At 51.1% G+C, this 25,522-nt stretch overlaps 8 protein-coding genes across 8 annotated transcripts; 5 read left to right on the top strand and 3 right to left on the bottom strand.

Moving 5' to 3' along the window:
• Window positions 1-199: 199 nt before the first annotated feature.
• BO88DRAFT_85979 (phenol monooxygenase) lies at window positions 200-2,715 on the top strand. The gene is made up of 5 exons (XM_025713203.1): window positions 200-620; window positions 689-1,658; window positions 1,708-1,730; window positions 1,777-2,230; window positions 2,287-2,715. Exons 1-5 carry the CDS (start codon window positions 477-479, stop codon window positions 2,670-2,672), a joined length of 1,977 nt encoding a protein of 658 aa, XP_025560543.1. The 5' UTR covers window positions 200-476; the 3' UTR covers window positions 2,673-2,715.
• Window positions 2,716-3,337: 622 nt separating this feature from the next.
• On the top strand, window positions 3,338-8,000 carry pld2 (putative phospholipase D (PLD)). Its single transcript, XM_025707144.1, has 5 exons — window positions 3,338-3,861; window positions 3,937-4,291; window positions 4,348-4,491; window positions 4,543-6,875; window positions 6,923-8,000. The coding sequence occupies exons 1-5, from the start codon at window positions 3,661-3,663 to the stop codon at window positions 7,604-7,606; spliced, it is 3,717 nt and encodes a 1,238-aa protein (XP_025560544.1). The 5' UTR covers window positions 3,338-3,660; the 3' UTR covers window positions 7,607-8,000.
• Window positions 8,001-9,487: 1,487 nt separating this feature from the next.
• Window positions 9,488-11,600, bottom strand: BO88DRAFT_392232 (uncharacterized protein; the record flags this gene model as incomplete). Its single annotated transcript, XM_025705050.1, has 3 exons — window positions 9,488-10,943; window positions 10,991-11,270; window positions 11,315-11,600. The coding sequence occupies 3 exons, from the start codon at window positions 11,598-11,600 to the stop codon at window positions 9,491-9,493; spliced, it is 2,019 nt and encodes a 672-aa protein (XP_025560545.1).
• A 1,633-nt stretch (window positions 11,601-13,233) lies between these two features.
• BO88DRAFT_445195 (histidine phosphatase family protein) lies at window positions 13,234-15,027 on the top strand (the record flags this gene model as incomplete). The annotated part of the gene is made up of 3 exons (XM_025710189.1): window positions 13,234-13,387; window positions 13,431-13,587; window positions 13,638-15,027. The coding sequence occupies exons 1-3, from the start codon at window positions 13,249-13,251 to the stop codon at window positions 15,025-15,027; spliced, it is 1,686 nt and encodes a 561-aa protein (XP_025560546.1). The 5' UTR covers window positions 13,234-13,248.
• A 65-nt stretch (window positions 15,028-15,092) lies between these two features.
• On the bottom strand, window positions 15,093-17,757 carry BO88DRAFT_406425 (uncharacterized protein). Its single transcript, XM_025707145.1, has 2 exons — window positions 16,434-17,757; window positions 15,093-16,387 (listed from the first exon to the last, which is right to left on the bottom strand). Exons 1-2 carry the CDS (start codon window positions 17,337-17,339, stop codon window positions 15,284-15,286), a joined length of 2,010 nt encoding a protein of 669 aa, XP_025560547.1. The 5' UTR covers window positions 17,340-17,757; the 3' UTR covers window positions 15,093-15,283.
• A 273-nt stretch (window positions 17,758-18,030) lies between these two features.
• Window positions 18,031-20,466, bottom strand: BO88DRAFT_427366 (Zn(II)2Cys6 transcription factor; the record flags this gene model as incomplete). The annotated part of the gene is made up of 4 exons (XM_025709005.1): window positions 18,031-19,012; window positions 19,066-19,724; window positions 19,777-20,209; window positions 20,390-20,466. The coding sequence occupies 4 exons, from the start codon at window positions 20,464-20,466 to the stop codon at window positions 18,031-18,033; spliced, it is 2,151 nt and encodes a 716-aa protein (XP_025560548.1).
• Window positions 20,467-22,251: 1,785 nt separating this feature from the next.
• On the top strand, window positions 22,252-24,016 carry BO88DRAFT_369343 (beta-lactamase/transpeptidase-like protein). Its single transcript, XM_025704140.1, has 2 exons — window positions 22,252-22,662; window positions 22,720-24,016. The coding sequence occupies exons 1-2, from the start codon at window positions 22,295-22,297 to the stop codon at window positions 23,999-24,001; spliced, it is 1,650 nt and encodes a 549-aa protein (XP_025560549.1). The 5' UTR covers window positions 22,252-22,294; the 3' UTR covers window positions 24,002-24,016.
• An 885-nt stretch (window positions 24,017-24,901) lies between these two features.
• On the top strand, window positions 24,902-25,404 carry BO88DRAFT_427369 (ribonuclease-domain-containing protein; the record flags this gene model as incomplete). The annotated part of the gene is made up of 2 exons (XM_025709006.1): window positions 24,902-24,916; window positions 24,991-25,404. The coding sequence occupies 2 exons, from the start codon at window positions 24,902-24,904 to the stop codon at window positions 25,402-25,404; spliced, it is 429 nt and encodes a 142-aa protein (XP_025560550.1).
• Window positions 25,405-25,522: the final 118 nt, after the last annotated feature.

The following is a 25,522-nucleotide window of genomic DNA, read 5'->3' on the forward strand; positions in this document are numbered from 1 at the left end:
GCAAATAAAGCAAGTCTGGTTCATGCCGAGGTCACTAGTGCAGGCTCCCCGCCGGAATGTGGGATGTGTTGCGGGGTGGCGGGGTGACCCCGTGGATCGACACACCGAACGGGTTTGCGGACTGCTGACACGAGGATTATGAGAGCACTTACGAGATGGCCTGCATATTCATCCCATTCGGTTGGACACACTACACAATGGTTCCGCCAATGGTACTATTGATTATGGCATAACCGGTATGATCACTAGAAACCCCATACGTGCGCAATAATGCAGGTGGACCTGGCTCACTCGGGTCGCCCATCGCTCGCTGTGTACCTTCTTCCCGCCTGTGGGGTATTGATGTGTGGGGTTTCTCCAGACGATGCCGCATTCAACAACCGAGTGAATATTCACCCATGAGAGATGATTTATAGATCTACAAGCCCGCCGAATATATTGTTTCAAGGAATTGATTCATTCAAGCACACATCGAAATGCCGGTATTTACAGAATTCGCATCCAAGTCGCGGGACCTGCGTGTCCTTCCTTCCTTTGCTCTTCCATTACCTCGACTTACTCGGCCGTTCGAACCCACCGTAAACGATGGAGTCGAACGCTACGAGGTTGTCATCGTTGGGGTAAGTCCCATCAGACAACGGATGTTGCTACTCATTATACACGAGCGAGAGTTGATAACATCATGCAGGCTGGACCTTCGGGGCTGATGCTGGAACTTCTGCTGGCCAGATACGGACTGAGTGACGAATCTCTCCTTTGTATTGATTCGAAGCCAAGCACGTTGAAATCAGGACAGGCAGATGGCGTTCAACCTCGGACGCTGGAAGTATTTAAAACCTTGGGGATTTCAGACGAGATTGAGAATGAAGCATGTCAAATGTGGCAGTTTGCCTTCTGGAATACCTCGTCAGACCCATCCAGAATCATTGAGCGGAAGTCGGTGGTCCCCGAAGTGATACCCCCCGCTAGGTTTCGCTACGAGGCTACTATACATCAGGGACGCATTGAACGGATTATGGAGACTGACCTCCTGCGGTACTCCAAAAGAGGCGTGCAAAGGGACACCAAGTTGATCCATGTCCAGCTGAATGAAGATGACAAGGAGTTTCCTGTCCTGGCGGAGATTGAGACACGCGGGGTAAGAAGATTGATTCGCACCAAACACCTCGTTGGAGCAGATGGAGCACACTCGATGGTACGTCAGTGTGTGGGACTAAAGTTGGAGGGTCAATCGCTCGACCATATCTGGGGCGTTATAGACTTGGTAGTGGATACGAATTTCCCCGACATTCGCCGGCGATGTGCTATCCATTCCCCAGCTGGCTCGGTGATGGTCATTCCACGAGAGCGGATCGTGACGGGTGAGTATCTTACGCGACTTTATGTCCAGGTACCTGGAATGGCAAACCCCGATGGAGATATAGTGGGAGCGGCTACCCCAGTTTCCGAATTCGATGATGCTAGGGCACGCAGACAGAAGGTGACGAAGGAGGGAATCCTGAAGCAAGCAGCAGACGCATTCAAGCCATATTACCTGAGGCCGAAAAGCGAGGAATCAATCGACTGGTGGGCAGCGTATCAGATTGGGCAGCGGGTTTCACCAGAATTCATTGTCAAAGACTCTACTGGAGTTCCTAGAGTATTTATTGTGGGAGATGGTATGTGCACTCCTCACTGAGGACTAGAACCACTTGCTGATGATTATAGCTTGCCATACTCATAGTCCAAAGGTACCATGTACGAAATCTTGGTGAGACGCAGCTAATTGTTGTCTAGGCTGGCCAAGGAATGAATGTGTCCATGATGGACTCGTATAACCTGGCCTGGAAGCTGGCCTACCACATTCACGGACTCAGCCCATCGTCTGCCGAGCCCGACCAGCCACATCCCCTCCTCGACACTTATCATCTGGAACGCCATGCGAACGCGCAGCAGCTGATTGATTTTGATCGCAAGTTCTCTACCATCTTTTCGGGTCAACTGGACACGGAGGAGTCAGGGATGTCGCACGCGGAATTCGTGACCACATTCAACACGGGCAACGGCTTCACCAGCGGCTGCGGGGTGGAATACGGAGAGAGTATGATCGTTGACCGAACGGCATCGGCGGGACAGGATAGCCCCATCCAGGGCGACGACTACTTATCCGGGATACTGCGACCGGGCAGACGATTGCTGAACGTGAAACTAAGGCGTCATGCGGATGGATGGCACCGGGATATCCAGGACGGTTAGTATCATCATCCCTCCACCCCTTGCATATGCTAATCATGGCCACACATTTAGACCTGGCATCCACGGGTCGGTTCCGCGTTCTGACGCTCACGTCTAATGATCTTCTGAACGCCCAAAGCGTGTCTGCTCGATCATTGCAGGATGTGTCTGCATTGCTGGGTACTTTCCCAGCGGGGGTTATCGAGCAGATAGTGGTGCACCCGCAACTCCCGAGGGAGTTTGAATGGGACAGCCTTCCGAGGTGCGTGAAAGAACATGCGGAGATGCGCTTCTACAATGGAAGCGAGCTGGAAGATGCGTACGGAATCTACGGAGTGGACCCCCATCAGGGAGCCATGGTGGTTGTCCGGCCCGACGGGTATGTTGGGATAGTTGTAGCGCTCGGGGAGGTGGATCGCGTGGGCGAGTACCTGCGTCGCTGCATCAGAACGAGGTAGAGATGGTTGATTACCACCATTTACATATTACCAGTCCAATGAGAGGATAGTTCGTTGAGCTGAAGTGGTCACGGTCTCTTGCCCGTTCAGCCCTGTTTTCCGAGAAGCTCCGGGAAACCATGATTGTCGGAATGCATGCATGGCTGATGATGGATGGCAGCCGAGAGATCCGCCTGAGCCACAACATTCCGGGCGGGGTGGGCATCACGTGTCTCTTTGTTAGATTCACGCTCCATAGTCCATACAAAGTCTCTATTCAATAATTCTCTGAGTCTGATAATACTAACATCCTACTTACTCAGGAGGTATTAGTCTGGGCTTGACCGCCACAAAGTGAAACCCCTACTCCATCACACTAAGTAGACTAGTTAAACTGTTACAGACACTTGGCAGGACTGCACAGCCACATCAAACGGCACAATCGAGCCAAATGGTTCCCCACTTCTAAGCCGGCCAGCCTGCATCCCCGAATCAAACTAGACTGACTTGACTAGTTTCTTAATGTGTTGGGATCGAGATCATCATGGAATTGCCATGGAGGGGTTGCCCTATGTAGTATGTCTAGTGACCCCAGGCAAAAGCAACAACCAGGGAAGCCAGTCATTGGACTTTACCGGTCGGGATTATTCATAAGAATAATTGCAGCCTAAATGTGGATTCCCTAAAGCACAGCTGGAGTGAGAATAAATGACTGACTGACTTGAGAGACTTCTTGGAGGGGCGGGGCTCGTCGTCAGTCCCGTCAGCCGCGCCCTCCATCATCTTTCTCTTCTGTCTTTCTGTCTCCACTGGGCTGATCCCCTCTCCCCTCTTCCCTCTCTTCTCCCCTCCCCACTATTTCTACTACTAATAGCTCCTGTTTCGCCCTTGGGTAGTTTGCTAGTCTCCCACCTCAAAAGTAATCCTCTGCGAGGATTCTCTGTTATACTACCTCTATCTTAAACCTCTTCTCTTTCTACCTTTTTTTGTTTTTGTGTCCCACTGTATCATGACCCGCCCCGAAGACGATCTGGCTTATGGCCAGTACTACCAGGACTCCGCCCGGGGAGCCTCTTCCGGAGACTCTTCCAGGGGTCTGAGTGACACTTTCAAGAAGCTCAAGCAGACCTACAAGTCTCACCAGTCGCAACAGGGCTCTTCCCAGCAGACTCAGCAGTCGCAGCAATCCCAGTCTGCCAGCTACTACAATGTATGTGAAACTTGTTGCCTGTACCTGATCACTTTGCCCGATCCCCGGTACTAACCGCCCCGTTCCTCTTCGCAGACTTCGAACCAGTCCTACCAGTCCCAAGGTCCCTCACAGTCCCAGCCACACCCTCCCCCTCAGCAGCAACAACAACCCCATCCGTCGAAACCTCAGAAGCAGGACAAATTCTCCGGCTTGTTTGGCAAGCTCGAAGAATTCGGCAATGAGGTGGCACAGAAACTGGGTACTGCGCTCGACCCCCAGGCCTATGCCGAGTATGGCGCACCAAAGCCGCAGACGGAGAACCGCTTCGGGAGCTTTGCATCCCCGCGCCAGGGTAACGAGGTCAAGTGGCACGTGGACGGTTGTGCCTACTTCTATGCGGTGTCCAAGGCATTGGAGAGTGCCAAGGAGTATATCTGGATTCTGGACTGTAGGTATCCCAGGGACCGCTGTGTTGGAGGGTATGAGGCTAACAAGGCATTTCAGGGTGGCTTTCTCCGGAACTTTACCTGAGACGTCCCCCGGCGAAGCACGAACAGTACCGGCTGGATCGGATGCTGTTGGCTGCGGCGCAGCGCGGAGTTCGGGTGAACATCATTGTGTACAAGGAGGTGACCCAGGCACTGACCCGTATGATTCCTATGTCCTCTGCGTGAACCGGCAAGCTGACTCAACTCGCAGTCTCCTCCCATCACACCAAGCACCATCTGGAAGACCTCCACGAAAACATTGCCGTATTCCGTCACCCCGATCATCTTCCCGACCGCCAGGAACTCGAGGCGTCCATCCACACGTCTCTCCAGAACCTGTCTCTCGATGCCGGAAACCTGGCCAAGATGTCTGAAGATGCCATCAAGGGCATCTACGGCATGCACGAGGATGTCATTCTGTACTGGGCTCACCACGAGAAGCTTTGCCTTATCGATGGCCGCATTGCATTTATGGGCGGTCTGGATATGTGCTTTGGCCGCTGGGACACCAACCAGCATGAATTGGCCGACGTGCATGGCCAGGACCTGAACAAGATTGTCTTCCCTGGTCAGGACTACAACAACGCCAGAGTGAGTGACTTCCACGACGTTGCCCACTGGGAGCAGAACCAGCTGGATCGGAAGGATACTTCTCGCATGGGCTGGTCCGACATCTCGGTCAGCTTGCACGGTCCGGTCGTTGAAGATCTGAGGAGGCACTTCGTTCAGCGATGGAACTTTATCTATGACTCCAAGTACCAGTCGCGCAACAACTCGAGATACGCCAGATTGGCCCTGTACGGTCGGCCCACCTCAGGCCCTCAGCAGCAAGGACCCCCACAGGGTGGTCAGGCTCAGAAGCCGCCTGCGTCCCCTCAGCCTGGTGCCACTGGCCCTCCGGCACCAAGCTGGCAACAGCAGGCTGCGTCTCCCCAGCCTGGGGCGAACCCTGGTCCTCCCGCTCCCAGCTGGCAGCAACAGGCAGCTCCATCGCAGAGTGCCCACGCGCCTAGTACTAGCAGCTCTTCTACCCCGAGCTGGCAGCAGCAACAGACCGGGATTGCTACTACTCAGCCTTCCAGCACTGCTAACCCCGCGACACCAACCTGGCAGCAGCAGGCACCGGCACCCCAGGGTGGCTACCCTGTCAGTCACTCCCCCAACCCGAGCAGCCAAGAGAAGCCCAGTTGGCAACAACAGACTGCGCAGCCCAGCAGCTACAACCCACCCCAGGCGCAAAACACCAGTAGCCAGGAGAAACCTAGCTGGCAACAGCAGCCTGCCCAGCCCACCGGCTACAGCCAGCCCCAGACGCAAAGCACTGGCAGTCAAGAAAAGCCCGGCTGGCAACAGCAGAGCTCGGAGCCTCCGGCGTACTCGGCCCACCCACAGCAGCACTACACGTACAGTGGTGACTCCTTCCCTCCACCCCCTCCTGGTCCTCCGCCAGCCCAGGGTTCTGCGCAGACGTCTTATCAGGCGTACAATCCCCAGCAGCAGCAGCAGCAGCAGCAGCCTCCGAGCCATACACCTACCCAAGCCCAGAGTCAAGGCCAGACCCAGTACTACCCGCCTCCTCCGAGCCAGGAGATCCATCACTCGCAGACCCGCGGTATCCACGATGCATCGGGCGGTTATGGCGACTCTGAGAGGGGCTTCAACCCCCGCCGTCTGCGTGAGAACTTCATGGACTACGGCAACGTCCTGCGCGGAGAGTTGGCGGGCCAGATCCATCAGTACCAGGATCGTTTCTCCACTCATGGCCGTCAAGCCAGTCAGCCCCGTGGTAACATGACCTGCCAGATCGTGCGCAGCTGCTCGAAGTGGAGTAACGGCACTCCGACCGAACACTCGATTCAGGATGCGTACGCTGCGGTCATTCGCAACAGTCAGCACTTTATCTACATTGAAAACCAATTCTTCATCACGGCTACTGGCGATGCGCAGAAGCCGGTGGAGAACAAAATTGGTGTTGCCATTGTGGAGCGTATTCTGCGCGCAGCTCGTGCTGGGGAGAAGTTCAAGATCATTGTCGTGATCCCCTCCGTTCCTTGCTTTGCCGGAGACTTGAGCGATGAGTCCACCCTTGGTACTCGCGCCATCATGGAGTTCCAGTACAACTGCATCAACCGTGGAGGTAGCAGCATCATGGAGATGATTGCCAAGGAGGGATTCAACCCGATGGACTACATCCGGTTCTATAACCTGCGTAACTACGACCGCATCAATGTCAGTGGCCCGCTGATGCAGGCCGAACAGCAGAGCGGCGTCAATTACGAGGATGCCCGCAAGCAGCAGGATGTGGTGACCGGTGGCCCTGGTGGTTATGGTCCTGGTGCCCCTCGGGCAGCTTTCGACACGACCGCGCCTTACCAGCAGTACCAGCAGGCTGCCCAGCAGGTGGGCGGCAAGTCTGGCCAGTGGGATAGTGTGAGCAGCTGCTACATGCTCAATGGTCCGGACATTCGCAACGTCCCCTGGAATGGACCTCCGGAGGCGGAGATTGATGCGTTTGTCACGGAGGAGCTCTATGTCCACTCCAAGGTATGTTAGCTTTCAACTGGTATAAGTGCAGGACTAACGAGATGCAGGTGATGGTCGCCGACGACCGTGTTGCCATTGTCGGATCAGCTAACTTGAATGATCGCTCTCAACTGGGAACTCACGACTCGGAAATTGCCATCGTCATTGAAGACTACACCCCTGTGCAGTCCCGCATGAACGGCCAGCCCTGGACTGCCAGCCGGTTCGCTGCCTCCCTTCGTCGCCAGCTCTTCCGCAAGCACTTGGGACTGCTGCCACCCCAGGACCCAGAGCGACCGGACGGCAACTTTGAGCCAGTGGGCGTTCCCAACACCACCGACTTTGAGTCACCCGAGAGCCAGGTCGTGGCCGATCCGCTGGCGGATACACTGCACAGTATGTGGAACACGCGGGCTCGGACGAACACGGAAGTGTTCCGCAAGGTCTTCCACTCGGTTCCGGATGACACCGTGCGCAACTGGGCCACGTACAAGGAGTTCTACGGATACTACTTCCACAACGCGGACAAGCAGGCGTATGGTGAGGACGAGTCCAGACCTGCTCGCTACAAGTATGGGCACGTGGTCCGCGACGACTTCCCTCCGGGTCCGGAGGGAGTCAGGCAAGTCAAAGAACTGCTCAGCCAGGTCAAGGGCACATTGGTGGAGATGCCTTTGATGTTCCTGATTGAGGAGGATGTGGCGAAGGAGGGGTTGACGCTGAATGAGCTTACGGAGCCAATCTACACTTGATTTACCTGATTTGATGAGATTAGCAGATCACCATTTATCATGCTTTGTTAGTTAGGGATACTAGCCATGAATTATTCTTTGAATGAAGCAGATGAAGTGTGGTTGATGTTGATATTGTTCTCGAGAACAATACTAAGCGGGTGGTTCTGATTGGGTGCCACCGCCCGTCGATAAAGTAGTATGCACCGAAATCCGGGGATACCCATTGCCGATAATTGTTGTCTGCTCCAACTATACGTGTGCCCTGAAGTGAAAGATGTCTTTCAACTTTGACTGAATATGTACCCACATGACTGTATTTGCCTACACACAATGTACAACACTTCCATCTGCATTTCATCCATTCCCGATGCAGACAGTCTATCTCAGTAGGTACCGCGACAATCCGGTACCTTTCGTATTCATCCATATCCGCCCTGGTTCTGATAGAGCTTCTGTCGGACTAGCCTCAAGGAACAATAGAGCCATAGATAGTATTGACTGCAACAGCCCCAATCAGATTATCTCCTGTATTGCCCTATAATCCGTCTAGACAATCTCCGATCGATCAGCTACCTGCAATTATCCCTAGAAGGATTGGCCCTGTGACACTGCTTCATGATGAATGAATGAATCCAAACCCAATGGACCTCATTCCAATCAACCGCACTACCTGAATCATGAACATGCAGATGAATCCGGATCCGAATGTCTTTTCCATAGCACAGCTACTGCCCAATACTATCCATCAATGTAGACATCAAAGAAACACCTCCCAATGGAGAAGCAAGATAGAGTAAGAAAAACATCTATATAAACCCCCTCAACCACCCCCCAAACCTCTGCTTCTTCTTCTGCTCATCACAAAAACAAAATCAGCATTTCAAAAAGAAAACTTTTTGCAACGCAAATCACTATAAATCATCATGTCTCCCTACCAAGTTGCTAAGGACTCTGTCTCTTGCGGTATGCCCGCCTCCTCCTCTTCCTCTTCATCTGCTATGCACAGAAGAAAATAGAGAATGGTACACTAATGAAGTTATAAAACGATATAGCCGGCTCCCCCGGTGGCGGCTGCGTGGTCATGTAAAGACCCACCGCGATGAACCCACGAGATATAAACCCGAGTTTTTCCACCATCCATTCCATGAAAGTCAATATTATGCAAAACTAAACCGCCAATCTGCGAATGTCAATCTTCAATATTGGGGGATAATCAATGCTCGCTCTGACTATCTCCCACACTTCAAATCCAACACACCAAAACAAGGACCCGTGACCGCTTATCTCGTTTACCCTACCCTACACCATCTACTTACCTACCGACCTACCTCGCAAGTCAATTCGATACATCAAAAAAACACCACAAAATGAACAAAAAATAAATAATGGGGGAGATATGCCCGTGAACTGCGTTGCACGTGGCGCTGAAACCCTTTTTTATTCTTTTGCTATGAACAGATGATATTTGAACCTCGAATCTTGTCCTGTCCTTGGTCTTTTAATTCCATCTTTCTTTCTTTTTCTCACTCACTCTTTGCACGATATTGGATATTATGATTATTGAGAACTGGATGGTCCATTTTGGTGTTTGGTTTGATTGGTTGTTTGGTTTTGTCTTTGATGGATGAGATTTACTCGGGAATGGTCATGTTTTAAACTTTCATTCCATTTTAGTACTCTGTGTGCTACGGATTGGGGTACTGATTTGGGATGCAAGGTTATTGTTCAGTTTTCGGGATGGGATGTTTTTTCGAGGGGATAATTATTTTATATCCTTTTATAGAGTCAATATATTTATATTCGATTCTATAATGCTTTATCTTGCTTTATATACTTCGTAACTGTATGGTATGTGTAGTAGGTTGTGAGTAAGGGTGATACGGGAGGAAGAGGAGGAAGGAATTATGGAAGCAACCCCTCACGCAGCCCTGCGATGAGCCGCCTCATCATCGGGTTCACTTCTCCCGTCATCTTCTCTACCTGCACCACCTCCTTTTCGATCTTATCTTCTATATCACGGAGAAGCTCCCTCGTGGCGGCCAGTGCTCCGTACTCGCGGAGCAGAAGAACCAAGCAGCTGTAGTTCACCGAGTTGCCGCAGGGGTCTCGCTTCTCCTCTGCGCAGGAGCAGCCACTGCTCTTGGTTGACTCCTTGCTGCTTTCAAACAGGTAGCGGGAGATCTGCGCCCGACTGTCCGGTTTGATATTGGCGAGGCGGATAACCGGGTACGAGAGGACGCGTGCATCAGTGGATTTGCTCAGTTGGGTGTCTCGGTTGTGGAACGAGAGATAGTCCTCCTTCAGGTGAACGAAGCGAGCGAGTAAGGTAGCCAAGGGGGTAAGATCGGGCTTGCAGTGGAAGGGGATACAGCTTTCAGCTTGGAGGAGTTTGACGAGGAGTGTGTATAGAGAGCCGGTGGTGTCGTCGACGACGGAGAGGTATTCGGCTTCGGATGGGATGCAGGCGTTGTATTTCCAGTTGAGTTCTCTGCTGTGTCCGGCGTATAGACGGTTGAAGCCGTTCAGGAGGATGTCTGTGGCGAGGGCAGGGTTGGCCAGGGCGCGTGCGTCTGATACAGACTGGATGAAGGTGTAGTAGGCGCTGTTGGAAGCCTGCATGGTACCGAAGACGGCGTGTGCAGTGGGTTGGTTGTAGCGGTGGGTGTTGTCCGCGGTGATGTCGGTTAGGGTTGTGGTTGCGTTTTGCAGCGAGGTGATGAGAGTTGAGATGCACTTGACTGCTGGGGGCGGGGCACGGGTCCATGTGTTCAGTGCCGAGGGGGCCATGTTGAGGATCTGGACTGAGGGAGACGGGGGCATGGAGCTGATGTAGTTGGTCACGGCGGTAAGGGTTGTGGATTCGCTGCGCTCGTAGGTGCTGGGATATGTGTGAGTGGATGAGAAGGACATGGTGGAAGCTGGGGTGGTGACTCGTGTCCATTCGGATGGGGAGCATGAGCAGGCGCTGGATGAGCTGTTGCAGGAGCCAGATGAGGATAGGGCGCGCCAGTAGTTGTAGCCTGCCATTGCCATTCCGGCTGCTTCGATCCAGCGGCGGAGTCGCATGGACTCGACGGGGTATTTCCCGTAGACTTCTGCTTGGAGAGAGCGGTAGCGGAATTCGAGGTCCATGATTCTACTTTTCAGTCCTTCTTTTGCCTGAAAAGGGAGGTTTGGCATTTTGCAGAAGTCGGTTTGGTAAGATGCTGCGGTAGTGGTGTTCGCACCCCAGTACTCGTCGTTCAGCATGTGGTATTCATCGACTACGGTTTTGAGGTCGCGGAGGACCATGCGGTCCATTTCGGTTAGTCTCATGCCTATGGCGAACTCGAGGATGGGCCAGAAAGTTCTAAATCTGTTAGAATTGAGTTTAAGGTGTAGAAGTAAGCGACGTACCTAAACGCTGAGCTCTTCCTGCATCCAAATGACATTGGTTCGGGTGCGACAGCTTTCCCGAGAAGCTCAAGGATAAGCATGCCCTGTTCACGATCGAACTGAATAGCTTCAGTAGCCACCTCATAGATCAGTGTCCGTAGCTGGGCCTGTCTGTCGCCAAATTCCTTGTTGCATGCACTAGGGCAAGAGCACGACGAAGCTGAAGCGAGGGAGCACCGATCCATGCATCGGGTCAACATGTTGTAGACTTCCGCTCTGCTCTGCGAGTCCAGTTGATCGGAAAAGGCTGCATCATTAGCTGTGTGCAATAGAGATGAGAATAGCACATACCATCACACAAATAGCCCAATTCAATCAACTTCACAGCCGTTGCCATTCTTTCCGGCAATGCCTCCGGGACGACCAATGGAAGCGGGTTTCTTCCAACATTAACAGGGCGGGACGACACACCACCACAGCGAATAGTATCCCAGATACAAGCGAGCTTTTGCGCGGCGGTGATGGCAATTTCATTGTATTTGCTGATCCGCACCGGCAGGGTTGTGAACGCGCCGGAGTTGCGGACGTCGATCTCGTTGACGGTGGTTGAGTTGATCCAAGTTGCTGAGCACTCCATGGTGATTGATCGGGCGCGTGGCGTCTTAAATAGATTGGTGAAGATGAAGATGAGATGAAAGGTGGATGTGCGATATCGTGGGGCTTTATATAGCATTCAGGGGCGGGCCATGGACTGTGGCTCAACTTGCGGGATTCATCATCTCTTGGTCGGTGTATGCACAATTCCGATATATCCACTTGCTTCCTGTGGCTAACCTGCAAAAAGGAGCATATTATCGGACGAGCGCGTTGGGATGGTGCGGTATTCCGGAGACATATCAGATTCCGGGTTGTGCCTTGCGTGCCATAGCCAGTGCTGCATGTGATATCCCATTGCGGTGGCGTCCTGCTTATCTGCTTGGATAGCGAGGGATGAGGCTGAGCTCCCTCCGAAGATTTATCGCTAGACTGTAGGAGCATACATTAAGCTATAGAAAACGTCTCTATATCCAAGACAAGGATAATCATGATTGAAGCGATTTTTCGCACTCACCTGATTTCTAACTTGCGCCATTACTCAGATTTATTAGGCAACGCCATTGATCAAATAGAGGAATATGATGATTTGAAACGTACTTCAACTTGATAGATTCCCTTCTGCTTGTCTTTTCACTTCTCCTCTTATTGTCGGAGGGCAGCGGCGAGATTATCTTATCCTACATGAAGTTGTTATATACGAACACCTCGAAAATCTTACCTAGACTCTGCGAGGGAGTTATTGTTCATGTTTGACGAGGTAGCCTTAGCTTTAGTTGGGCTTGCCCTAAGAGAGGTTGCAGCAAGTGAGGAAGTAAGCAGTTCAGGTCCGGAAGGCAAATATAGCGAGTCAAGTAGCACCGATCTAGCCTGTTCCATATTCCCTTAATCGATATTGACTCGATCGACTGTTGCGACCACGATCGGGCAGATCTTAGATCCGACTCTCCTTACCCATATAGCCTGACCAAGCCACAATCCAAGACGCGATGCAGGTTGCTCTCTCTGCGCTGTAGCAAGATGCACATGTTACGCACTACTCCAATAATGAAAATTGAGCCACAGCAGTGAGGCTTCATAGCCGCGAGCACTGGCATGCAATTAGTCGCGTGGATGCATTGCAGACGCATGTGCATGTGTTGTACGCTTCGATTAGATTTCCCCAAGCTAGCTAGCTATCTTGCAGCTATTATTGACTGACCATCAGTTCTCGGGCTTTCCCGTACTGTTTTCTGATAATTGTCCTTCTCTCCTGCGACCATCCGATTTGTGAAGATCCACAAGCAGCTTTTCTCAAGCCACCGCGATTTCGTCGATCGGTCGGAAATAGATACCAGCAGCCAACGTGTTGGTTCGGTGGTTCTCAGAACAGACGGATATATTGAATGATAACAGGTACCGGCATGAGCAGATGATGAGGTAAGAAGGCCAAGTGCGGAGACGCCCATCCACGGTTCACAACGAATCATGGTTTCCAGTATATCGGATTCCCCTCTATCACGGTCCTCGATCCTCGTCATATCTGGAGTTTGACATAGAAGCCAAGTGCCAATCAGAATTGGTGAAATGAACCTCGCGCCCGGCTCCAGGGTCCTTTCATGGCAGATGCACTGACGTAAATAGCTGTTGAGCTACATCTTACTCCCAGCTCAAATGCATCTTTCTTCACTGTTTTCCAAAATGACTCCAAAATGAGACTCCACATTACCTGGGGTAGTTTCGCTCTGCTGGTTGTCTCGTATGTCTCGGCCAACGATCAATATGTAATAGGAGTGGCACCCACCACCACTGAGCCAGAATGGTTCAAAACCAGACCTCAAAGCTTCCAAGGTATTCACCCTCCCCCTTTCCGTCTGCTCGACTAACAGATCAGGATACACTGCAACTGGGGCTGCGCCGTTTCTGGCGCAGACGAACCCTGCTCCCTTTGGCAATCCGGCCACCTACACAGCCAACCATCCGTTGGAGACATCGCAGCCCATCCGGGGAGCCAAAGATCGCAATATCTTCCATCACATGGGCATCTTGAGGTAAATACACTCCGTGCTTACTTCCAACAAACGGCTTCATAGCCCGACAGTCCCTACTACCCCCGATCCGACGGATTCGGCGTAGACGAATACCCACGCCCCAAAGGCTCAAACATCACACAAATGCACATGCTGCACCGACATGGCTCACGCTATCCCAACAAAGACGAAGGCGACGACTTCGCCAACTGGGCCAAAACCCTCACCAACGCTATATCCCACGGCGCCATCTTCTCAGACGAACTCTCCTTCATCCACAACTGGACCTACACCCTCGGCGCCAACATTCTCACCCCCCGAGGCCGAGAAGACCTCCTAGAAAGCGGCATTCTCAACTTCTTCAACTACGGCCATCTCTACAACCCCGGAACCAAGATCGTCGCCCGCACCACCACCCAAGACCGCATGCTCAAAAGCGCCGAGAACTTCCTCGCGGGATTCTTCCACCTCGACTGGGACGATCACGCGAACCTACTCGCCATGATCGAAGAGCAGAACTTCAACACCTCCCTGCAAGCCAAGAACGCCTGTCCCAACGCCATGAACATCTCCTTCGACGACTACGTATCCAGCACCGTCACAAAATGGAAATCCCACTACCTCGCCCACCGAACCCACCACCTCAATCACCTCTCCACCAACTACCACTGGACCACCAACGACACCTTCACCGCGCAAACCCTCTGCGCCTACGAAACCGTCGCTCTCGGCTACAGCCCCTGGTGCGCCCTCTTCACCTTCCCCGAATGGGAGGGATTCTCCTACACCTACGACCTCACCTTCGGCGGCAACGCAGGCTTCCAATGTCCCATCAGTCGCGCAATGGGCATCACCTGGGTGAAAGAATTCCTCGCACGCGTCGAGAACCGCTCATTCTCAACACCGGGGTCCTCCTCCGCCGCGAACCTCACCCTAAACACCAACCCAGTCACCTTCCCCACAAACCAATCCCTCTACTTCGACTTCGCCCACGACAAGATCCTCCTCGGTGTACTTACAGCCTTAGGACTACGGCAGTTCGCTGACCTCCCATTCCCAGATTATACCACCGATGAACATAACATCAAACTGCCCCGCCATCACGACTTCCAAACCGCAAAAATCATCCCCTTCGCCGGCCGTCTGAACATCGAGGTCATCCACGCTCCACATAAGATTCACCCGTGTCGTACCCATGATCCTCATCAGAATCCTTATGTGAAGAATACAGGGGAGACTAAGTATGTGCATTTCCTGCTTAATCAGCGCACGGTGCCGCTACATAAGAGTTTGCCGGAGTGTTCGTTCCGGAGTGATGGGTGGTGCGAGTTGGATGCGTTTCTGCGGGCGCAGAAGGATAGTCTTCGAAAGGCGGAGTATGATTTCACTTGTGTGGGGGAGTGGGATTTGGGGGAGTTTGGGGAGGTGCAGGATGGGGTTCCTGTTCGGAGGGGGGGATGAGATTGTAAATATGCAGGATTTGGTATGTGGTAGAAAGTTTGAAAGTGTATGAAGGAGAAGAAGGTAGTGTATTGTGTAGTTGTAGTTGTCATCGTTTAGTATTTAAAGTTGCAAATGGAATGTTTTCATATATCAACATAAGCAGCAGCTTCCATATATTTAGCCACTAGCTCTATCTCATCATATAGCAAGAGGTATCAATAGGCCTGCACATTGAAATCCTCAGGCCGGAATCAGCTATGTACAGAACCCTCGTTCAAGGAGACGTCTCCTTCCGAATCATATCTACCCGCGCAATATCGTCCGCATTCGGCTCCGGCAGGTCCGACTCATCCACAAAAGCCTCTCCGACCGCGTCTTCGACTTGTTCCAGCATGTATGAGATCAAGCCGACCGAGCGCGCCATTCCGACTTGGCTTAGGCTCTCGCCGACCGCTGCCTCGATCTTCCCGTCGCCACCGTTTTGGGCCAGGTCGGCTTCGAAGGCATGGCAGAGGGATTTGAGCGGCTCGAGGAAGCGATTGCGGAAGTAGACGTAGGTCTTTTCAAGCTGGAGCTGCTTGCGCAGGTGTGTTGAAGATAAGATGGTGTAGTAGAGGCTGAGAGCCGCGTGGATGGAGGGGGATAGAGTCTGGGAGAACTTGATGAAGGAAGCAACTAGGTCGGATGATACGTTCATGAACAGTTCGGAGGAGTTAAAGAGGGAGGGGAAGAGCACCGAGAAGTAGTGCGGGTCGAGATAGACGCTAGGCTCTGCCGAAGTGCCAGCTTTGGACGAGTTTGCTGCTTCAAGGATACCCGTCTTGAGCCATCCAATCGCACTATCCTTGACGCTCTGGAAGCGATCGTCTTCCAAAATGGTCCGGATCACTTTGAACTGGGTGACCTGCGATGGATGCGTCCGGATGATCGTTCCAGGAATCCGTCGCACGGAGCTATAATTTTGACGCGCGGTGCAAGCCGTCAAGGTCAGTATGAAGTCAATAAAGTCCTTTTCGTGGGGTGTTGTGTCGCTTGGCTTTTGCATGGAAAAGACCGTCAGCGTGAGCAGAGAGTCCAACAGCACTTGGGGCTGGCCGAATGCTACGTCATCTGGAGAATTGTACCCTCCGACAAAGTTCTGGAAGATCCGTGCCAAGTCAGGGAATATGGCGATCGGACTGACTTGGCCAGAGGAGAACAGTTCTGCAGTAGCCGCCCGCGCCGCGAGCAGCAACAAGGAGCCGTGTCTTTCTAACGGAATCTCATCCGCCTTCTTGGGTGGCTCCTCAAAATCTAGAGGAAGAGGCTGGTCCTTCGGGGATTGAAGGGCGATTTCAAGCAGTTTCTGGTCATTGAGACCGAAATCTCGGGATAGAGCCTGAGACCGTTAGTGAAACCCAGATAGCAAGTTGTTGGTAACCTACCGTGATCTTGGCAATGATCATGTCCCTCTCTTTCAGCTCTTTATTACTGGCAAATGCATCGCTCGGTGTCTCCTGCTTGGCCAGACGCAGACCAGGTTGCAACTTCTCCTGCAGTCTAATCGCCCAGGACATACCCGGGTCTGATGGCCCAGTGAAGCTCAGCAGGAATGACTTGAGAACCTCGATTAGACCGAATTGTAGGAACTTCTGAACCAATACCGACTCATCATCGCTTGCCGGGGAAGGGGACTGGACCTCTGCTTCCGGGTCCGGTGCTGATTTCTCCGAGAGACGCAGCACGCTTGACTCGCTGGGCACTCTGGGTGGCGGTGCCGGTCTCTTGGATGGTGAGACGTCTCTGAAGAACTCCAGCATCGCATACGTCGTCTCGTTCGTAGGCATGAGGGTATATGCCTCTAGTACAGCCTGCAGCGATGTCGCTAGGAACCGACTGGGGGATTTAGTCTGGATACGAGAATGGAGAACCGATAGCATCGAGACCAGAGTATTGAACTGCAAGATATGGCGCGGCAGGGCCGCGTTTTTCGATGCGCCGTCCGTAGCATCTTGTGACGCTTCATCAGCTTTAGCCGTGCCATCGTCGCTATCATCATCCTCGTCCTCGGGTTGTAACTGCATAAGCGCATCGGAAACTCGCAATATCACCTCTCTTGGGTTGCCCAAACGGGCAATATCGTGCAGACAATCGAGGGATTGGGGTAACATGGGCAGCAACAGCTGCACCAAGTCCCAGCCGATGTTGGTCGTCAGGACTTCATCCTGAAGGAGCTTGTGGAGGATGGGAAGGCGGGCGGGGGTGAGTTGGTATTCGAGGAGGGTGAGATAGGTGAGGTAGTCAGTGGCCGGTGGCAGGGCCTGAATGAGCGGATCTTCTTCGGCGGCCATTGCAAGGTCGGAGGTACAACTGGGGGTAGAAGAATGGGATGGGTGAGATGGCCAGCCAGCAGGAGAGATTGCAGCTGGTCGAGACGGGACAGCCGAAACACGGGGAGGGAGAAACGAGCAGCCAGAGGGAGGCAGAAGGCAGAAGGCAGAAGGCCCATTGGGGGGAATGCTTAATGCCATCTTGCACCGCCCCAGTGCAAATGATGTCACCCGCTCCCCACTCTTCTCCATCCACTTGACACTCTTCTTTTCCTTTGTACCACTCGACTCAGGATCAGGAACCGGATATTATCCCGTATTCTAGTCCTAATCACAACAATTGGATGACTACAGAGATCCGATAATCACGAGATGACTACCATTACAACCATGACACTGGCTCAACAATTGACCAACTAGTGATCATCTCTGTCACGGCTTCATCCCACCTAAACGCCTCCTGCCTATTGAGGTAGAGATGTGCAATTCTCCGCCCGCTTTCTACGTGAAACAGGGTCATACTTTGTAACGTCTTTAACGTTCCAGGTGCAAGCAGACTGTAAGTCTGGGCATCCACTCACAATGCCTGCTTTACTGTTTTGCCTTCAGAATATATGCCACGTGATCTGGCTGAGGTGGCTGGTGTCTGATAAATGTTGGTGCCTCAGGCTGCAAAGAAGCGAAGCTTTACGCCAAGGTATCCCCCGACTAGCTAGCTAGACAACATCGGACAATCAAGTTCGAGGAACAACGCATCCCAATCGAATGTTTGGATATTCGTGTCTGTCTGCGAAATCTGCCAAATCTCATCAAGGTGGGGAAGAGCTGGAATGTTGTCCTGTTCGTTGGCAATGATGTCGGTCAGGCTGGATGAGCTGTTGTCGGCACAGAGGGACTCAGAAATGACCTCGCTGACCGACATATCATGTTTTCGCACAACTCGCTGGAATGACTCAAGAAGCTTGATGGCAACGGGGGAGTCTTTCACGGCGTCCTTCAGGATACTGCATGCATCGACTACTTCCGCCCGGCGCGCTTGCCGAGGTACAGGTTCCTGAGAGAGACACATGTCCAGAAAGAGGGCTGTAATCGCGATACCAACACACTGCAAGATTCCGGAGAACTTCAGTCTCGTAAGCACAAATGGGATATCCTCGCTTGCCAGCATTCTTTCTGCCTGTATGACACACCGAGCTGCTTCTAGGCAAGCCTCTCTTGAGGGGGCATACGTCGGATCGACCAAGCCGCGGGCTAAGTACGGGAGATGTAGTCGGCACCGTTGTGAGTGAACCAAGGAATTGATGATGTACCGCTGAATCATGATTCCGGGAGCAATGTTCGGGTACTTGGCAATGAGGCCGTCGAGAGCATCTCCATCCAGGCGGAAGAACTGTGGTAATTGTTCGATGAATGTAACAATCCTCTTGTCCACCCCCAAAAGCCGCCCAGGCTCCATATCGCCGTCATTAAATGTGGTCATTGAAGATGAGTCTATGACTTCCCGACATATCTCTGCCAGTTTGATACGCTGAAGGCTATATGAGATCTCGGTAGGTTGCTCCATCGGTCGGTCAATGATGGGGGAACCAGCCATAAGATTTTCATCGTCAACATTACGAGGCTTTTTGACCACCATATGTAGCGGGTTAATGCTGTAGGTGCCTCTATGAGGACCAGGAAATTGTGATGCCATCCTGTGCCACTCAGTAACGGCTTTGGCGAGAGCAGCGTGGGCGATGATACATACCAATCCGTAGCAACCAGATACCACCATACTCTTCGCTTCATTTCGGAGTCAACAGAGTCAGCAAGTGTTTCCTCTCTTCCGTCTATCTCTGGTTGATGGTCGACTTTGTGTAACGAGAGTTCTCGCGCTGCTGTTATGGCTGTTGACAACAGGTCACGGAATCGAGCACTGATACCTTCCAGATTAGCGATTACAAAGGATATGATGATCAAGGCTTGGATGGCCTCGATTGATTGAAGGGATATGCGACGACAGTGATCTAGCAGGTCGAGAGTTCCCTTCACCCATAGGGAAGATGTTGCATTAACCTTCGATGGGGTCGCAAAGGGTGCATTTTCTGAGTCCTTCCGAGTCCACGTATACATCGCACTCGACAGGATGCTTAGAAGAAGTGCCACCTGACCAGGACTTACAGGTGCATGCTGCTCAATGTCATTGTAGATGGTGTCGACCATTGTACGCAATGGACCGCTAAGGATAACGTGATGGATGTAGGTGATATCACGAAAGTACTTTTCAAGCAGAACCACCGTATCTTGGTATAGTGGAATCGAAAAGCTTCTCGAGTAACCTGTACTGCTACTCTCAATGGTCATAACACTGGTTATACTCCACATTGGACATGATCGAAAGGTCGTCGTGTCGGTTCGGACTAAACGCTGTGTGTTGGTTAGCTACTCAAGTTTCAGCAGAACTTTGAACCACACATACACAAGACACCTGGCTTGCGCACTCTGCTTCAAGCCATATTGCATCCGCTGCAGCCTGCTTATCCTTCCGTGCTAATTGTGGTCGACTCCTACGACGATCTGTCTTCGGATCATGCACTCGAATCGATTGACTGTTTGTTCGAAGAACGATGTCCTCTAGCCGTTGTAGGCGTGTCAAGATGTCAGCCCCCCCGTGGCTATCAATATTATGAGGGTTGTCACTCGACACTGGAGCCGAATACAGCCCGCAGTCAATTCCGCGGCTGATGCAATTGGAGCAGGGAAGCTGACGGCTGCACCGTAGTTTTCGCGACCGACAAAAGTGACACGAGACAGGCCTCAAGCGGGAATTTTGCTTCTCTATATGTGATCGAGGAGGCATTCTGCACTTAATTTGACGTCTAACTATTCGAATGGAACAATGGTGATGGTTACTGCGAAACAGACGTGGGAGTCGACACGAGGGTGGCGAAGGATCCGAAGGCTCCTCAATCTAGCCAATCATCGTTGGTGTAGCCCGCGGATATTCCGCGGAGAGAGCCAAGCCCTGAGATGAAGCTCTATAAAATCCAACGATGCTGCTAGTCTTCTATGCACCAGACCACTAAATTTACTTCCAATGGACTCTATTATTGCCCAGATTCGTACTTTGGCCGTCACGGCTGATGAGCCAGGTCGCGCCAGCATTCATAATGATCTCCGCTCCCTTCTGTCGGATCTCCAGAGTCCGATGGACATGATCATGGATCTTTTCAACTCTGTACTTTGCACTTTCACTATATTATACGTTCCATTTAGCTGATATATGTCATAGCACCTCAGAGTTTCGGTCATCATGCTCGGAATGAATACTGGTCTATTCCGAAAGTTAGCATTGCACGACCGCGTATGGACAACCTCGGAGCTGGCAATGGATCTGAGCGTTGAACTACGGCTCCTGGGTAAGCATCTTTCATTGAAGCTGCAGGCATTTAAGGGAACTAACATTACATTTACTTGCAACACAGAACGTATTCTTCGATACCTTGCAGCAAATGGTATCATCGAAGAGACGACTATGGGAGAATTCCGAGCCAAGCGAACAACCATGATGCTTGCCGATGAGCGTTCGGAAGCATTCGTACTCTACGCGTAAGATCTATTCATGGTATATCGACTAGAGTTTTTGGCTTACTTATCCATATGACAGATTCGAAACCTGTGGACCAGCCAGTCAAGCATTTCCGGCGTTCTTCGCAGAAAATAATTACGATGATATTACGGATAACAAAAACACCCCATTTCAAAAAGCCTTTCAAACAGACCTCACCTGTTTTGAGTGGTTATCCAAGCATCCAAAGCTGTTTGATTCTCTACAAAAAGTCATGACCGGTCTTCAATCCACGGACTGGCTTTCTGATTTCGACCTCTTTCACCAAGAAGCTGATCGCGTTGCTCAAAGCCCAGTGCATCATGGAGAGCCTTTCTTCGTCGATGTCGGCGGTGGCCATGGCCACCAGTGTATTCAACTCAGGGACAAGTATCCCCATCTCCGAGGACGCCTTGTGCTGCAGGACCTGCCCGAAGCGGTCGACCATCTTCCTCCCCTGGACGGTATCCAGGTTATGGCTCACGACATTTTCCAGCCACAAACCATGAAGGGTGAGCAGATTCTATATCTCTATATCAATGACCATCTAACCCATATTTGATTCTTCAGGAGCAAGGTTCTACTACCTGCGACGGATCCTTCACGACTACCCGGATTCTCAATGCACCCAGATCCTTCAACACTTGGCTACTGCCATGGGGCCTGATTCAAGAATCCTCGTGGACGAGATGGTGCTACCAGACGCGGATGCATCATGGCAAGCGACCCTGGCCGATATATCCCTGATGATCTCACTTGGTGGTAAGGAGCGAACCAAGAAGCAATGGACGGAGCTGGCTAAGCGTGTGGGACTACGTATTGAGGAGATACACACCTACGATCTGGAGTCCAGCACGTCTATAATCGTGTTTCGGCGAAAGTAAGATGTTGTACATGTCTTAGTGCAGCGGAGGTGCGTATTTCGGAACAACTTGATTACAATGATTACAATGGGATATAGAAATGCGTGTAGGAATTGTATAGAGTCCTGCAACTTAGAAGTGGCTGTGACACAGTATAATGTTGACTGCCTTCAAAAATTTCGACAATCTTTTAAAAAGGAGCTTTTGGTAAACTGCCTAGTCTATTTCTGGCTTTAGAAGAACGACAGCTTTAGAACAACATGATCATTTCGATCGGAATGCTACCAGCAAAAATCCACCATGCTAGGTCTAGTATCAACTTAGAGCTATTCTACCCGAAGTAAATGGCCAAACAGGCAGCAGTCGGATAAAGCCCCACCGCTCCGGTTAGGCAACCCGAAGGGCCCAGGTTGCGGGGCCGCTCGGGTGCTGATCCCCAGGCTCCAAGAAACCGCCTGGAACCTACATGAACAGGCCTATACAGTGGCATTCCATAACGCACACCAGTAATTCGTCAAATCAGCAATATGGATCTTTTTCACTCGGCAGGGTTTGCGTCATATGTGACAAAGTTGATGGATCAGCAGCATGTCCCAGGGCTGGCAATTGCAATCATACACAATGATCAAATTGCCTCTGCGGGATATGGACATGCGAGCCTGGATCCCGAAATACCTTGTACAGCAGATACGCTGTTTGACATTGCATCGTCTGCTAAATCACTCACTGCTGCGGCGGTAGGATTGCTAGTCGACGATAATGACATGTTCCCGGATATTCAGTACGATGCTGTAATGTCGACTCTTCTCCCCGAGGACTTTGTTATGTCTGGAATAGGATACACAGAAGGAGTCACCGTGGAAGACATCTTAAGTCATAGAAGTGGAATGCCTTGGTGAGATAATAATTTACATCAAATGTTTGACTTTCAAGACTAATCATATTGCGCCAGCCATGACAATTCGTATATGAGTGTGCGAGCGGCGAAGCCGGACAATGCTCGATCCATTACGAGAAACCTCAGGAATCTCCCTGTCGCGGCCCCCCTTCGATCAAAGTATATTTACTGCAACATGATGTATACAGTGGCAACTCACCTGGTGGAAGTCAAGAGCGGACAGGATTTTGGTACATTCCTCGAAGAGCGATTTTTCAGGCCTCTGGACATGGCATCAACTACTCTTCAACCCAGCAGCGCACGATCAAAAGGATTTAGATCCCGCATGGCAACAGGCTACACGTGGAAAAGGGCCGACTCAACATATCGTGGGTTAGAAAGTCCAGACTGCCCAGAAGGCCAAGGCGCAGGGTCTATCATTTCGAGCGTGAACGACTTCATCAAATTTGTCAAGGCTTTCATGAATCGCGAAGACCCTATCAATAAAAATGTTTATGAAGGGCTCACTCGCCTGCGAACTTTTGTGAATCCAAACCCAGGAAGACGGAAGCGATACAGCTCACCGGTAGCATACGCTGCTGGCCTGGATATCTACTTTTACAGGGGACATATGGTTGTCGGCCATAATGGGGTATTCTCTGGATTCGCAAGTCGCTTCTTCTTTCTCCCTGATTTCTCATTCGGTGCTGTGATCATGGGAAACTCAGATGGGGCAAATGGCATTGCGACGACTCTTGTCCAAAAGTTAATTGACAATATCCTTGGAGTCACGGACGAAAAACCTCAGGACAGCAAAAGCAAAGACACACGATCTTTTGAAATTCGCGGTCCAAAACCCCAGGCCGAGGCGAAAGATGCAAATCCAATGAGTAAGAACCAGGAAAAGAAGGAGAAGAAAAAGCAGGAAAAGAAAACCCAAGCGAAGAAAAGTCAAGGTATCCAGAAGGGCCAAGTGAATGAGCAAAAACCAAAACGGAATACTCCGCAGCCATTGACAATACCCCTCATTGCTTACGCTGGCAACTACTGGAATCCTGGGTATCATAACTTACTGGTTCAGATCAGAGATGATGCGCTCTTCATCGATGCTACAGATCGCTCAATGGGGTTTACCTTGAAATTCGAACATGTGTCCGATGACCGAAAATTCGATGCTCATCTTACTGATTGGCTCGATGGCAGTGATGATATCGTAAGAGCGGAGTTTGTGATAGAAGATGCTCAAGTCACAAGGTTGGGTCTGCAGTTGGAGGAAATGCTCAAGGAAATGATCTGGTTCGAGAGGAAGGATGGAGTGCGCAGCGGTGAAGAGAAAATATATAATATTATATTATAAACGATAAATGTTCGGGTACTACAGTATCTCTGGAAGAAGAAGAATATTTCTAATTAAGAAAAATAACTGAAGAAAGAGGGAGAAAGAAAAAAATAGAAAATATATCATTTTTTAGATAGAGATACCGGGCTCACATAAATAATAAAAAAATAGCAGGTAAAGAATATAAAAGTAGCAAAAAGTAAATATAAAATCTAAAACAGACTATATTAGATTATGGGAGATAAATTATATATAATAGATAATAGCGGCAGGCAGAATAGCAATATAATAAAAACTGTTTCTAGTGCCCTGCCTCCCTTCTGTTAGAATACTTTGTATTTGTTCCATTCATTGCTGCTTTCGTTGCTGTAAAATGCTCCTCAAGAAGATATACCCGCGCACATGAAGCCAAGCCCTCTGCTTATTGGGGAAAAGCTAGTAAGGAGGGGGTTCTACCCGGAATACCCGTCGGAGTTCCTGGCCGGATGGACACTACCGAGCACTAGTAGATGTGATCCTCAGGAGATGAATTTCTTCTCGACGAGTAATGTGAGAACGTGGCTTATCTTGGGATGCTTGTTCTTGCTTGGCGTTTGCCTGTTTGGTAATCTTTGGACCATTATAGGGTGTAGGGGAGGGGTTAAAGGATGTTAGTCTGGCCTGAGGTACTCGATCTCCGTCGGAGTTAATCATATCCTTGTTAGGATTCTTGTTTCGATTGTTGGTTTGCGGGGGTCGAGTTAATGGCTACATGAATAGACTGCATACAGTGACGAAGATGGGATGATTAATAGGGTACTGAGGGGATTCAGAGGATATAAATAGGGAGGAGAATCTTCTTCGACTCAAATACTATCAGACAAGAACAAAGACAGAAGAAGAATAAAGGTAGAGAGATCATTCCTAAAGCAAGACACAATGTTCCAACTCAAGGTACATACACGCCCTCCACTCCTGTCCCACCCCATCATAACCTCACCTACCCCCCTCTAACAAACCCTACACAGACAATCCTCACCCTCTCCCTCTTCCTAACCTCCACCCTCGCCGCCCCCTCCCCAAACACCAACACCCACACCCCGTCTGAATCCCGCTCCGACTCAAAATGCGTCTACTACTGCGGCAGCCACTGCTACTGGGCGAGCGACATCAGCAAAGCGCAAGCAAAGGGGTACTCCTTGCACGAAGAAGGGCGAACAATCGACGATTACCCGCACGTGTACCACGACTACGAAGGGTTCGATTTCACCGTCTCAGGCACCTACTACGAGTACCCGATTCTGGATGATTACAAGGTGTATGATGGGGGTTCTCCGGGTGCGGATCGGATTATCTTCAATGGGGAGGATGAGTTTGCCGGGTTGATTACGCATACGGGAGCGGAGGAATATGATGGGTTTGTGGCTTGTCAGGCTGTTTAGATATTCTGTTTAGTTGGTTTGTGTGGGTGGTAGGGAGGGGGGTTTTGGGAGGATATGAGGGAGGGGTGAGAGAATGGAAAGTGATTTTGAGTGATCAAGTGAGCTGCGTCCTGAGAGG

This window comes from Aspergillus vadensis (genome assembly GCF_003184925.1).
Source record: "Aspergillus vadensis CBS 113365 unplaced genomic scaffold BO88scaffold_19, whole genome shotgun sequence".
Taxonomy (NCBI): domain Eukaryota; kingdom Fungi; phylum Ascomycota; class Eurotiomycetes; order Eurotiales; family Aspergillaceae; genus Aspergillus; species Aspergillus vadensis.

Bases quoted from the DNA above. Each gene is read 5' to 3' on its own strand.
- BO88DRAFT_85979 (XM_025713203.1), top strand. From the start codon at position 477: ATGCCGGTATTTACAGAATTCGCATCCAAGTCGCGGGACCTGCGTGTC. The intron at 1,659-1,707 runs GTATGTGCACTC...TGATGATTATAG, and splicing joins AGTATTTATTGTGGGAGATG to CTTGCCATACTCATAGTCCA. The intron at 1,731-1,776 runs GTACCATGTACG...ATTGTTGTCTAG, and splicing joins GCCATACTCATAGTCCAAAG to GCTGGCCAAGGAATGAATGT.
- pld2 (XM_025707144.1), top strand. From the start codon at position 3,661: ATGACCCGCCCCGAAGACGATCTGGCTTATGGCCAGTACTACCAGGAC. The intron at 3,862-3,936 runs GTATGTGAAACT...TCCTCTTCGCAG, and splicing joins AGTCTGCCAGCTACTACAAT to ACTTCGAACCAGTCCTACCA. The intron at 4,492-4,542 runs GTATGATTCCTA...CTCAACTCGCAG, and splicing joins GGTGACCCAGGCACTGACCC to TCTCCTCCCATCACACCAAG.
- BO88DRAFT_406425 (XM_025707145.1), bottom strand. From the start codon at position 17,339: ATGGCCGCCGAAGAAGATCCGCTCATTCAGGCCCTGCCACCGGCCACT. The intron at 16,388-16,433 runs GTAGGTTACCAA...TAACGGTCTCAG, and splicing joins TGATCATTGCCAAGATCACG to GCTCTATCCCGAGATTTCGG.
- BO88DRAFT_369343 (XM_025704140.1), top strand. From the start codon at position 22,295: ATGGATCTTTTTCACTCGGCAGGGTTTGCGTCATATGTGACAAAGTTG. The intron at 22,663-22,719 runs GTGAGATAATAA...ATATTGCGCCAG, and splicing joins CATAGAAGTGGAATGCCTTG to CCATGACAATTCGTATATGA.